General features: G+C 45.2%; 1 protein-coding gene across 1 annotated transcript in view; it reads left to right on the top strand.

Annotated features, from left to right (window-relative positions):
- Positions 1–13,655, top strand: part of col25a1 (collagen type XXV alpha 1 chain) — a gene marked incomplete at its 5' end in the record, with an annotated part of 189,681 nt that overhangs the window by 136,555 nt on the left and 39,471 nt on the right. Inside the window, 3 exons of the mRNA XM_083639822.1 lie at positions 2,868–2,939; positions 3,622–3,738; positions 6,222–6,257. Coding sequence (XP_083495948.1) covers positions 2,868–2,939; positions 3,622–3,738; positions 6,222–6,257 — 225 coding nt within the window. The remainder of the gene's footprint in view (positions 1–2,867; positions 2,940–3,621; positions 3,739–6,221; positions 6,258–13,655) is intronic.

Below are 13,655 nucleotides of genomic sequence, written 5' to 3'. Positions count from 1 at the left end.
TATCAAACCGATGATAAAAGCAAACGCGCTCGAGACCAGAAAGCTGCCACACTTGCCAGCCTGCGTGTTACTGCGCCACACTACAGCACATTTCCGTTGCCCAGGCTCTTTTGTGTTGTCCATTCCCTGTTACTCTAATCCAGCACTTGTTTTCTCTTTGTCTTCGAGATTTTTGAGGTTGTCAGTAACTCGAAATATTTGCGCGTCAATCCCAGTTACACACAGCGCTCGTATTGTCTGCAGTGTAAGGGTATCCATTGCTCTTTTACATGTATGCTGCAGGGTTGAATTAAGCGAGCCTGCATTGAAACCCATATTTTTAATGAGCCATGCCTTTTGAATTATCTCTGGAAATCCACAGGGATGGCACCATGTCCATGTTTGGATAGGCAGATTTTATCTTGAACTTGAATAAAAAGTAAGGGTAATCTCCTACAGAGAGATTTGTGCTACCATGCTAGTCTTTGAGAAATACTTATATTTATAAGTAAGTAAGTACTTACTATATGTACTTACATACTAGTACTGTATACTTCATCATGTCATTCAGGTTTGATTATGCACAGTGGATCAAAAACTGCACCAACATCTGAAGAATGGCCCACCTGTTGCATCTTTTCCAAAACAAACACGATATTTTACAATCATTGTTTTTGCAATATTATGTAATGCATAGGATTCCATATGTGAATGTGAGATGGTCTTTAAATGTTCTTCTAGACACTTACTATTATGTTTCATTGAACATATTTATGAAATTGTGATTGACTGTGTAAAACTCTATGAGAAACCCTGTTTGGCAGGCGCACAAGAAGCCTCAGAAATAGCACATGGGAACTGGAACGAAAGATTTCTCCAAATATATATTTTGTCCAACTATGGACAATATCCCAAAAGAATGACTGATGATGGTCAGTGGAAATTACTGGAATGCATGTATTTGAGCAAAACATGCTAATCCCAGTCTGGGAATGGATATATAGCAGTGTTCCTGGACTCTGACTAAAGTTAGAGTTCAACTATAAACTATTGTCTTCTCTTAACAAGCAAGGCATGTTGCTTTACTCATTTTTCATGAGCGGATCACAATCTGTCATCCCATTTTTGACAAGGAAATGGGAAACCGTTTGATTGAATTTCCAGTCAACGTCTAAATTCCTTCCCAAAGAACGGTATGAACGTAACTCTTTTTCAGTCTAGCAGCATAATGTGGCTCAAAGTCTGTATAATAATTCTCTCAACAAGTGTTCTGCCTCGTCTCATACAGTATTATTATTATTGTCTGTGGAAGATGACTTAACCACCTATCCCACCGTAGCGTACTCTACATTGGATAGTCATACTGTCACTGTACACACAGATTCATGTATGAAGAAATGGAGGTAGTGTAAATTTTACTTTTTTTTTTAGAGAAAATGGCAAGGTCCAGTATTCATGGGAATTCATTTTTTTAAATCAAAACATTTATTTATTTTTTGATTTGCTTCGAGTTAGTGAGCCCTCAGAACAAATTGCTTGACGGTAAAATTTGATGTTGGCTTCTGACAATTCCATGAAATTCTATTACATTTCACCCTCACGACCGTTTCCCCTTCCCAGCGGTTTACAACCGATAATCAAAAACTTTAGAGTCAATTTCTAGCAAGTAATTGTGGGTGCACCAATATAAAAACGCCAGCTTAGTCCACTTACTGCTAAATTGGAGTAATTGGAAGTAGGACGCTTGACTTCTTCCTCCTTTCATTTGTTTTTATTTACCTAATTTGTGAACGTCATGCGTGTGTTGTGTGTGCCATGTTCTGCTGTTTGTCCCTATAGGGATTGCCTGGAATCCCTACGCTGGCTGCTTTGCACAGCAATCAGATCCTGACTGTCAAGGTTTGTCGGTGGCGGTGCGGCCTCGCTGCGCGGTCCGGCCCCCTCAGCTGCACACACACTGAGCAAATGCATCACTGTCGGGTTCCTTTCTCCGGGCTCGACGACGGAGTCGGCGCAGGCGAGAGACCCGTCTAATTAATCATGGCCAGTCAATCATTATCCTGCTCCCCGCAGCCAGCGCCACGCTCTCACTCAAGACATTTCTGTTCCACGCTAGACGCCAGGACCCCTCAGTCAAAGCAAAGGTAGCTTTTTAAAAACTCAAGTTAGCCGACTGGAACCAGAATCAGCGTGCCCAAACCAAAGACATGGTCTGGCTCGTGTCCACTGATGCTAAAGCGAATGGAAGGAACTCCACTATTAATATCTAAACGATTAACCAAAGTGGCAAAAAATATATATATATATATATTTAAGCCCATGCGACATGTTCACCACAGATCCTTCAATCCTCCAATTTGACCATGGTGATTGTTCCAGAGATGGATGATGCCACTTACTGCCAGTGGACACCAGCAGGATAATAAATAGAGGTCTTGAAAGGAGCACGATTAGACAGTGACCTCTCCACAGGTCCATCACGCGGGTGTCAGTGTGTGCGGCTCCCAGGGTCTGACTTCGCAGCAGGCGCTATTATGATGATGACAGCGCTTTTCACAGAGGAGGAGAACTTCCCACTTTTCCCGGGACTGCGAGCCTACTGTGGCGCCCCCCTGAGGTGGTAATTATGGGCTCTGGCTCCCCCCCCCAAAAAAGTGAGTCCAGACTTCCCAAGCAAACCCCCCCCCCCCCCCCCCCCCCATCTGCGGTGGAAAAGTGTGGACTTCTCCCCCCCCTCTCCGTGAAGCTGCGATAGTGGGTTTCATGGGCACAAGCCTCTCTAACAGACTCTGTTTCTTTTTGCCTCTGCCTTCCTCCTTCCTCTTCTTCCGGGACCTCATCCTCCTCTCCAACCTTCTCTGACCTCTTGACCTCACACACCTGCTCAGATGGTCTTCCCTAAGATCAATCATGGCTTTCTTTCCGCTGACCAGCAGCTCATAAAGCGGCGTCTCATTAAGGTAGTGGCTGTGTCCTCACTCTGTCTCTGTCTCTCTGTCTCTGTCTGTCTCTCTCCACCTTGCCAAGTCTCACCTCATGACCTCTCCCTGGCCATTCCTGCAGTTTGCATGCGAGCCTGTAGAGGGACCTGTCACACGCACGCTAATACTCATTCTGTTATTATTTTAGACTTAAGTATGCGGGAACTTGTTTTTGAAAACATGTTTTCTAGTAAGGCAAAATGAATTGTCGCCATGGCACCACTTGCCATGTAAGCTAAATTCCTGCATATTTCTTATAACTCGGTATACGGCACTAATGGACCACACATCTATTGTTGCCCTCATTGTTGAAGCTCCACATTGACAAATGTGGTTAAGAATTGTTCAGTCGCTGTAAGCATAAACCCCATTCAGCTCATAAATTTGATTTGGGAATGCATGCAGCAGTAGGGATTTGCATTTCAGCTATAAATCAGAGAAACCATCTTCATTGTTGTACGCTCAGCTTCAACTGTAAGACTAAAATACAAAGTCTCCTCCATGTTATGAATGGAGGCTGCCCACACACCCAACCACTTGATCCTGTCACTACTCTACTCGCTCGCCATCATCGTTACACTGAGCAGCAGGCTCCAGGCTCTGCGGAGCCACGCCGTATCTCCACATAATGATGCTGAATTCTTTGACTTTTGCTACCCAGGGAGATCAGGGCCAGGCGGGACCGCCGGGGCCTCCCGGGCCACCGGGCCCTCCCGGCCCGCGCGGGCCTCCGGGGGACACGGGCAAAGACGGGCCTCGGGGTGTGCCGGGTCTAGCGGTGAGTACTGACCTTCACCCCCCCCCCCCCACTTTCGGGAGACGTCAAATGTGTCCTTTAATAAATGAATAAATGCATTGTTTTCGATTAGAATCAACACAAGCACAGCTAATGTAGAGATATAGTTTTTTTGTTGTTGTTGCGACTAGCACCTCCTATAGGTTGCTCTGTCGGTCCACAAAAGGTTCACCTTTAGCGGGGGGGGGGGGGGGGGGGTTTGGGGGGCTAGTAGGGTGGGCTGCCCCTGCCATCCTGTATTTCGGAAACCCGCATATCTGGTCGCAACTATTGCTGCAACGATCCGCGCTCGTTTCCTTGTATCCCATGTGGCCGACTCAATAAGGGCAGTTTTGGTCAGTGAAACCTTTCTAATGACTGTTATATTGCAGCTCGTTACCTTAATATGTTTAGCTAAAAACAAGAATATGCGCCCAAGAATATGCCTCTCTGTATAGATTTATGTTGACTTGGTTGTTCTCCATTCTAACGCAACTTTTTCCATGTCTCTAAGCCTGTCACTGGCATGGCACTAATTTATGTGCTCTCTGCTTGTTAGGGAAAGCGTAAGGAGAAACATAAAGGCCTGACGATTATGTTCTGCCATAAAACCTTCCCCTGGCTCCGGTCTGATCTTTGTTCTCTTGGCAGAGTTCACTGTGGGAGTGCAACAATATTAAGTGTTGTTTATCTGTTTCCGTCCAAGGTTTTGATGGTTATTGTTTTCAACTCTTCCAGTTGCTCATTTCAGCAGTTGAAACAGAGTTGTAGTGGTTGTAGCGTTTTTCCAACAAATTAAACTCGCTGGATGGCTCTTTCTCTCTCCTGATTTACTTCTGCTGCCGTGACTCACTCGGGAAGGAGAGCAGCAGACATTGTCCTGCGAATGTCACACAGAGGCATGAATGGACTAGAAATTTGGCCGTGGCATATTTGTGTCTCCTGTACCCTGAGAAATGCAGGAGCATCCAACAACCTGGAGCCAGGCCCCAACCGAAAGCAGACAGTGTGATAGGATTGTAGAGACAGTGAGGGGTACAGGTGGAAAGCAGACAGTGTGATAGGATTGTAGAGACAGTGAGGGGTACAGGTGGAAAGCAGACAGTGTGATAGGATTGGTAGAGACAGTGAGGGGTACAGGTGGAAAGCAGACAGTGTGATAGGATTGTAGAGACAGTGAGGGGTACAGGTGGAAAGCAGACAGTGTGATAGGATTGGTAGAGACAGTGAGGGGTACAGGTGCAAAGCAGACAGTGTGATAGGGATAGAGACAGTGAGGGGTACAGGTGCAAAGCAGACAGTGTGATAGGGATAGAGACAGTGAGGGGTACAGGTGCAAAGCAGACAGTGTGATATGATTGGTAGAGACAGTGAGGGGTACATGTGCAAAGCAGACAGTGTGATAGGATTGGTAGAGACAGTGAGGGGTACAGGTGCAAAGCAGACAATGTGATAGGATTGTAGAGACAGTGAGGGGTACAGGTGCAAAGCAGACAGTGTGATAGGATTGGTAGAGACAGTGAGGGGTACAGGTGCAAAGCAGACAGTGTGATAGGATTGGTAGAGACAGTGAGGGGTACAGGTGCAAAGCAGACAGTGTGATAGGATTGTAGAGACAGTGAGGGGTACAGGTGCAAAGCAGACAGTTAGATAGGATTGGTAGAGACAGTGAGGGGTACAGGTGCAAAGCAGACAGTGTGATAGGATTGGTAGAGACAGTGAGGGGTACAGGTGCAAAGCAGACAGTGTGATAGGATTGTAGAGACAGTGAGGGGTACAGGTGCAAAGCAGACAGTGTGATAGGATTGGTAGAGACAGTGAGGGGTACAGGTGCAAAGCAGACAGTGTGATAGGATTGGTAGAGACAGTGAGGGGTACAGGTGCAAAGCAGACAGTGTGATAGGATTGGTAGAGACACTGAGGGGTACAGGTGGAAAGCAGACAGTGTGATAGGATTGTAGAGACAGTGAGGGGTACAGGTGCAAAGCAGACAGTGTGATAGGATTGGTAGAGACAGTGAGGGGTACAGGTGCAAAGCAGACAGTGTGATAGGATTGTAGAGACAGTGAGGGGTACAGGTGCAAAGCAGACAGTTAGATAGGATTGGTAGAGACAGTGAGGGGTACAGGGGGCACCACCTGATATGAGCAGAACAATGCTGAGCTGCTATTGGCAGGCGAGACCCTCTGTGCACAAAAGTGCCTGTTACCCCACTAAACGAGAGCAAAATACAACCAGAAGGTGGAAAATACTCTGTTTTCAGAAAATGTTTGATTTTGACTATTGTTATTGATCATTTTTCAAAACTCAAAATTCAACGTCTACAATTTGCCGATAGTCTCTGATCTACTTAGCGAGACAAAGCCTGTACATGTTGAGCAGTGCGGCCTCCCATTATTCGTTTAGATCCAGCCGTGTTCTCAAGCTTTCAAACAGGATTTCTCTTGTTGCTCTTCCATTAACTGGCTGTTTTGTGTTTCCTATAGGGTGATCCAGGGACCGCTGGAGAAATAGGACCCATGGTAAGCACAAACATTTATAATTACATTTTGTTTGCAATGTGTCGCTGACTTAGATTGCAGAGTTGATTTGGCATAATCAAATTGTTTGAAATGTAGTTTGTAGAGGGGAAACCATCAGTTTCAAGTCTCGCTTAAAGGGTAACTTTGGCATTTTTCAACCTGGGCCCTATTTTCCCATGTTTTTGTGTCTACAGTAAGTGACTAAAGGGGACAACAATTTTTGAAATTGGTCCAGTATTGAGTGAGATTGCTTCAGCCGGCAACCGCAAAATGGGTTGCAATCTTGTCCGATGGGGCAAATGGGCACCCTCGATTTACATCCGCTAAAAGTGCTTGTTTTTGCTCACATTGGCATTATACATGTCTGACAACATTATGGAAAGGACCTTATAGAGAAATGGAATGATTTTCTTTACCTTTTGCTTGATCCCGGTCTGTGGGTAACCAAGTCTCGCGAGAGTTGAGTTGTTGCAGAGAGAGCAGTGAGGAGTTTGTCGTGTTGGAGTCCAGAAAGTGTAGCTTAGTGTTATTTAGCTAAAGTATTTTCTAAGTCATGGCTGAATATTTAGCCGATTTCGACAATGTGGATGATTATTGTGAGACTTGGTTACACAAACTGTATCAAGCGAAAGGTAAAGAAAAGCGTAAAATTTCTCTGCAGAGAAAGCAATTTATTTGCCACTATTTCAATATGGATGAAAATGTTGTCAGGTAATTAAATGCAAAATGAATCCAGAGACATACAGGCTTTCCAAAATGACTCTCACCATAATGCAAGAAGGTTATTTTATTATATTAATTGCTGAATAATGATTAACATCAGTTTTCAATTTAGATGTCTTTTTTTCTGCCATAATAAAATAACACCATGTTGTGGTGTTGAGCTTCATCGAGGAGCTGCTTTCATTACATTAAAAAGTGACTATGACCACATGTTGTAATGTGGTGAGATGCTGCCTTGTCACATCTCTCTTATCCTGGACATATTTATGTCATTTGCTAACCAACCAACTGTGACATAATCTTAAATAGACTATGCCTATTTCAATTCTGTTTTGCAAGAGAATCTATCAATTTAATCTCTTGTCATTTTGAAAAACAAAATCATTTAGGGATACTCCCACTCACTTAGGTTCTCCACATTTGCATTATCTTTTATACTTCATTTAATGTAATGAGATATTCAAAAGCTGCTTCATTGTTACTATGGTGGATTGTAATGGGACATTTTATGATACTCTGTAAAAATGTTTGTGTTCACGCACGAAACCCATTACGGCAGCAAGCTGTTCCAATTAACAGCAACTGGATACTGCTTTTGGTGTTCAGCAAACAAGCCGTTTGATTACGTTTTCCTCATAAAAGTGCATGGATGAGGTCAGGCCAAGAGAGCGAGGACGGAAAACGCCACATACAGAAACCAGGGTGGGAATTCCGTCATTTTAGGGGCAAGGCCATCTGGCCTTCGGCTCGGCATCACTTTTTTTTTAGGGCACAAGGCCACAGTCCAGGGTACATTGCTCTATTGACATCGCAAAGAGCGATTTTTCTGAAATGCGTGTTAAAATGAGCCAATTACACATCCTTTACATAGGGCAGGTTACATTAAACTGAGACCACTGACGGTTGTAAAGCGACTGACAGTAGCAGGCTGCTAGCAGGGCACTGCCAAGGTGGCCTTAGGGATCTCAGGGCATCACGGCCAGAGGGAGGGGCAATGGCGGCCATGGGCCTCCATGGCCTCCGTGTAATTCCCACCCTGACAGAAACACTCTCTGATGTTCATGGGAGAGAGACAGAGAGGCTGACAGAAGAGGTGCTATCAAGGCCTTTCATCTCTGACTCCATCTTCTCAGAGCTGCTCTGTGGTGTGGAAAAAGTGGGTGGATTGGACAGGATTGGGCAGAGACAATAAAGGAAGGATGATGAGAGAGAGAGAGAGAAAGAGAGAGAGAGAAGTAGTAAACTGAAGTTTCTAATCATTTTGGGGTCATTTAGCTAACACTCTGTCCATTGTCAGATTTACATTGCCCTCTCTCTCTCTGTCTCGCTCTCTCTCTAGCTCTCTCCAGTCCCTCTCTCTCTCTAGCTCTCTCCAGTCCCCCCCGCCTCTCTCTCTCTCTCTCTAGCTCTCTCCATTCCCTCTCTCTCTCTCTCTAGCTCTCTCCAGTCCCTCTCTCTCTCTAGCTCTCTCCAGTCCCTCTCTCTCTCTAGCTCTCTCCAGTCCCCCCCCCCTCTCTCTCTCTCTCTCTCTCTCTCTCTCTGTCTCCCTCTCTCTCTAGCTCTCTCCATTCCCTCTCTCTCTCTCTCTAGCTCTCTCCAGCCCCCCCCCTCTCTCTCTGTCTGTCTCCCTCTCTCTCTAGCTCTCTCCAGCTCTCTCCAGTCCCCCCCCCTCTCTCTCGCTCTCTCTCTCTGTCTCCCTCTCTCTCTAGCTCTAGGGACGGCTGTAGCTCAGGAGGTAGAGCGGGTCGTCCACTAATCGCTTTGGATAAAAGAGGTCGGTGGTTCGATTCCCGGCTCCTCCAGTCTGCATGTCGAAGTGTCCTTGGGCAAGACACTAGACCCCAAATTGCTCCACACCTGCGTGGTAACCTGCCACCATCGGTCTGTGAATGGGTGAATGTACCTACTGACTGTAAAGCGCTTTGGATAAAAGCGCTATATAAATGCAGGCCATTTACCATTTAGCTCTCTCCATTCCCTCTCGCTCTCTCCAGTCCCTCTCTCTCTCTCTCTCTCTCTCTCCAGTCCCTCTCTCTCTCCAGTCCCTCTCTATATCTCTCTCTTTTTCCTCGGATGCTGATAGAGCCTCCAGCTCTTGTTGGCTCTGAGTGCACGCTTTCCCCATTATTTCACCGTTTTACAAAAAGGCCCATCCCTGTATTGAAGTAGCAGAGTCTTTGTCACATGATCCATAGCGTGTCTGCGGACGCCACATTTGCCATACATCACAGCGCGCGCGCGCTCCCTCCCAGGTGAGCGCTCAGAAGTCTCCGGTGCTTTACACAACAGCTCACGACAGCAGCCGCGGTGTTTCTCCAAAAGATGAACGGCGAATCCCATTCGAAATGAGCTCACAGCACTCGTGCAGAGCTTTGAGTGAAAAATACACGTCGCTCCGTGTAATTGGTGAAATAAGGCGTACTGTTTCACTCGTGTATACACACCGTGACGCTAATGGACTTTTAACAAGGAATAATGTCATCCTTAAGAAATCAATCCGCCTTTAAAGCAGCTTGAGATGAGCATACGCGCGTCCCACGGGTCATAAAGAGATGTGGCGTGACCGCTCACACACACACACACACACTGGGGTTGCCGTGCGCAAGTTGTCAGATGTCTTGGATTTCACATACAGCTTCTGTTTCCTCCAGCTAACAGCTGTTTGTTTGGCCCTGCGCAATACCTGCAGACCTGGAGAGAGAAAAAACTGCAAAGATACGCTACCAATCAAAAGTTTGGACATGCCACATCTCACACATTTTCGAATAATAGTAAAGACATCAAAACTAGCAAATAGCACAGATGTAAATATGCAGTGACCAAAAAACGATCTTGATTCTATAAAGAAGCGGCCTTTGCCTTTATGGAAAAGCAAAAACTTTGGAAAGAAATTCATACATAGGCATCAACTTCACTATTTATATTCGTCTAAGAAACAGGCATTTTCAGGCATTTAAGCATAAGCCTTTTAGATCAAAATGGCTTTGAGGGAAGGAAAAACAATACATTCGGTCAGGTGTGTCGTTTGACTGACAGTGTATGTTAAGGTAATGAATCTTTAGGGTAAAGTTTACACAATATTTCTGCGAATCAGGTAATGATCATTTGGGATTTTGTGTTTCTGGAGAGGGATCAGAAAAATACTTATCCATCCAACAGAGCACCACCACACCCTTCACCGGGCCTCGCAAATCAATATGGATTAGAAGGACATCATAAACTAGAAACTGTGTCCAGCAAGCTGAAAGGATGATCTTTGATTGGCGCTTTCAGATCTGCACTAGTGAACGCGAGGTAGGGATTTTTGAGGTCGGGTCCGAAACCAACTCTCGCTTCTTTCAGGGTACTCCAGGAGCCGGTGCCCACTTGACACAGCTCAGCGTTTTTTGATGTAGATGCTATTGTTAAGGAAGCAAAAGTGGATTCCAGAGTTTTCCAGCAGCCTTCCAGGACATATGGTGCTGGTTAGGAGGATTAAGCTCTTGTGGAGAAAAAAAAGGAGGAGGGGGAGAAGAAAAAGAAGAAGAAAAAGGAAATATTTTCAGGACTCGATTCAAAATCATCAGTGCCATAAGGTCTCTCTGGGGTAAATTAAGGGGGTCTTCTGCTCATAAGGTCTCTCTGGGGTAGATTAAGGGGGTCTCCTGCTCTCTAAAGGTGGCCTGCAGCCGTGCACGCAGCTTTCATTGGAGCCTTGATTTTGCTTAAAAAAGACTGAATATGGAAAAGCAGTGGGGTGTTGTGGTGTTCCATCCACAACTGAAACAAACTCTCCCATCCGCTTCTTGGCGTTATTTCCAATCTCGCTGCAGGAAGGAAGAGTTAGCGGCTTCTCCCTCTTCCACAATTACCCACAATGCACCAGTGACTCACCTTAGACAGATTTCTAAAATGCGTATCAGGCATGCGAGACGTAAGGATCTTACTTTCATAATGCGGCTCTCTAATGAGCACATTCCTCCGATATTTTGGTGTCCTTGACATTAAGATTTCCTTTCATGGCAAGCCAAACATGAGGGGGAAAGATGTGAGTAAATGGCCTAAGACATGCTTGGTGGACTCCGTTCCCATCGTGGCAACTGTTGACATCAATAAGAACAAGCATTTTTGTGTAGAGCAGATCTGCTGGTTTCCAAACCCATAAACTTTTAAAGTACCTTGACTGGAAGTAAACAACAGCATGATAGACCCCTTCAAGTGAAAAAGGATCTCTCTGAGGAGCAGAAAGCTCTTAACCTGCACTCGCATGCCTCAAACTGGAGCCTTTCTATGCTTTGATCAACCCAAAGCTTTCTCTCGGTAAATGCTTAGCAAGAACTGGAGAGCTCTTCAAGTTCTTCAAGTAGAGAAGGTTCAGCCGCAGACCGACTGTGGGAATTGACCCGGCAATTGTTGGTCATTTCCGAGTCATTGAGTGCTTTGTGTCTTCTGCTTAAATATGCATCCGGTTGATATTGTGCATTTGTGGATTTCATTATAGACAAGGAAGTTTAGATTCACTACGCTAGGCATGTGCCATGTATCACCATGGATACTTAGGGTTGAAATAATCACCATTTTAAAGAAAAGATCTTTGGAGTTTTTTCTCAATAATGGAGTTTTAGCGATGTCGGAAGCCAAAGCTGGAAACAAAAGGAGCGAGAGCGAGACTTCACAGGGGCCCTTGACTTTCCGAAAAAAAAAAAAAAAAAATCCTTGTCAGTCAGTAGCTCCTGAGTGCTCTCAGATGTAGTGAAGCTAATTAGCTCTCGGGCGAGTGGCGCGGCCTCTCACATACCTAGTGGGTCATAAAGATGTTTACCCAGCCTTATGGAGGATTGCTAACAAAGGCTTTTTAGAGACAAGCGGAGGAAAAGCGTTCTTTTGGTTGGCTGGGAGGAGGAAAGTTGTTCATTGAGGTTTCTTTTTCCATTAAGTGCAGGAGGTATGCGCCGTAAATTTGCCGCAACTGTGTAGGCCATTACTGTAAAATGTGAGAACTTGTTGCTGCTGCGATGTTAACTGGCTAGTTTCCTAAATACATGTATGTACACACTGTACAGGTTTGAAGCTTTGCAGCAGGCACACTACACTTTGTGGCTAGCCAGTTTTGTCAATAGATAAGAAAGTGAAACAAGCGTGGTATTCTTAACAAAACAGGAAATGGTCTTGAAAGAAGTTATTTGCATTATTCACCCTTCTCACTGGTGCTTGGCATAGATCGGTGCTTCCCACACTGGGGTACACGTACCCCTAGGCAGGGTACGTTTGAGGCACTGCAAATGTAAGAATAAATCATGGAAATAAATGAAACGATAAAATAGATCTGCTCAGGAGGCACTCATTTAAACTCTTTCACTCCATTTCTTAGTTTGCAATGTTATATTCTTCAAAAGGTGGGTTATCATTCATTATCATTACATCATTATGCTATAGTTTTCTCTTGCAGTTTTCTAAGTAAAATGTTGTAGTCCGGTAAAGGGGGTACTTGCATTCATAAATCGGACAAAGAGGGGACTGAAGCAGAAACAAAGTTGGAGACCCACAGGCATAGATAAAACTGTCAAAAGTAGGCCACCACAAAGCAGTCCTGCTTCACAAACATCTGCAGTCAAACTTTTTTAACCCGAATAGGTCTTCATCGCTTACTTTTGAATAATTTACCGGCACGCTGGCTGGCCACTCATCGGGGGAACCAAATCCGAAGCTTTGCCAACGTGATACGGCATCGACATAACTAAGTTGTGGAGACAGTGTGTTGTGGAGGGCGTGTGGGGCATAAGTTCTGTCTGGCCCCGACCCAGCTGAGCGTGATGATGAGCCAAATGGCACCAGCCAGATCCTGAGCCCGGCAGTGAGGAAAACATGTTGGCCAACAAGAAGTGTCATAACAGCCGTGCGTGAAGGTGTTGATGAACTGCTGTGGTGCTGCCATAGTTGAGAGTGCTGCCCGGCCAGCATGCAGGGAGCGCACGCGCACTTTCAGGGGGGAAACTCATTCGCTTTTAGTTTAGTTTTATTCTCCTTTTAGTCATGAGGTCTCCTACTGCTTTCAGACAGGTTGCGGTGTAAAGGGGTTGGGGATCAAACATGGGTTTCAATGTGATAAACAGCAGGTCTACCTTGGAAATAGAAACTGCCCACCCAGACACATCTATCACCATCTGAGATCTTTTATTACAGTGTGTGGCGCCTTTTTTGCCCTGCCTACTTCATAAGTACTGTAAGGCTTTTCCCGCCAACGTCACTTTGACGTAACGAACCGCGCGGTTCTGTGTCCGACTACAGGCTGAAAATGCAGAACAGTCAAACGAGATGACCCTTTTTTCACTACAGTAAAAGCCAACACACAAAAAGTAAAGAACGGAAAGAAACCGATATCGACATAAAAGATACAACCATCAATGCTTTGATTATTCATGGTTTCATTAATTTGTTGTTTATGGTTGAGCCCGCTGAGAAGAAGGCACAGAGTGACTTTATTTTCATTCTTTGTCATCGAATAAAACAAGGGATTGATTGTGAGCCCTGTTCCGCCTGAAGGCCATTCGCTCACTGTTGAAAGCCTACCACAAGCCTTGCCAGTCTCTCTGTTGTCACTGCGTTGGCCGTGGAAATCGTATTATTTCATCTGACATCAACTCTCTTTGTTTGTTCGTTTCTTTCTCTCTCTCTCTCTCTCTCTCTCTCTCTCTC

This window comes from Poromitra crassiceps (assembly GCF_964638095.1).
Source record: "Poromitra crassiceps genome assembly, chromosome: 7".
Lineage (NCBI taxonomy): Eukaryota > Metazoa > Chordata > Actinopteri > Beryciformes > Melamphaidae > Poromitra > Poromitra crassiceps.
This window is presented reverse-complemented; position numbering and strand designations above follow the sequence as displayed.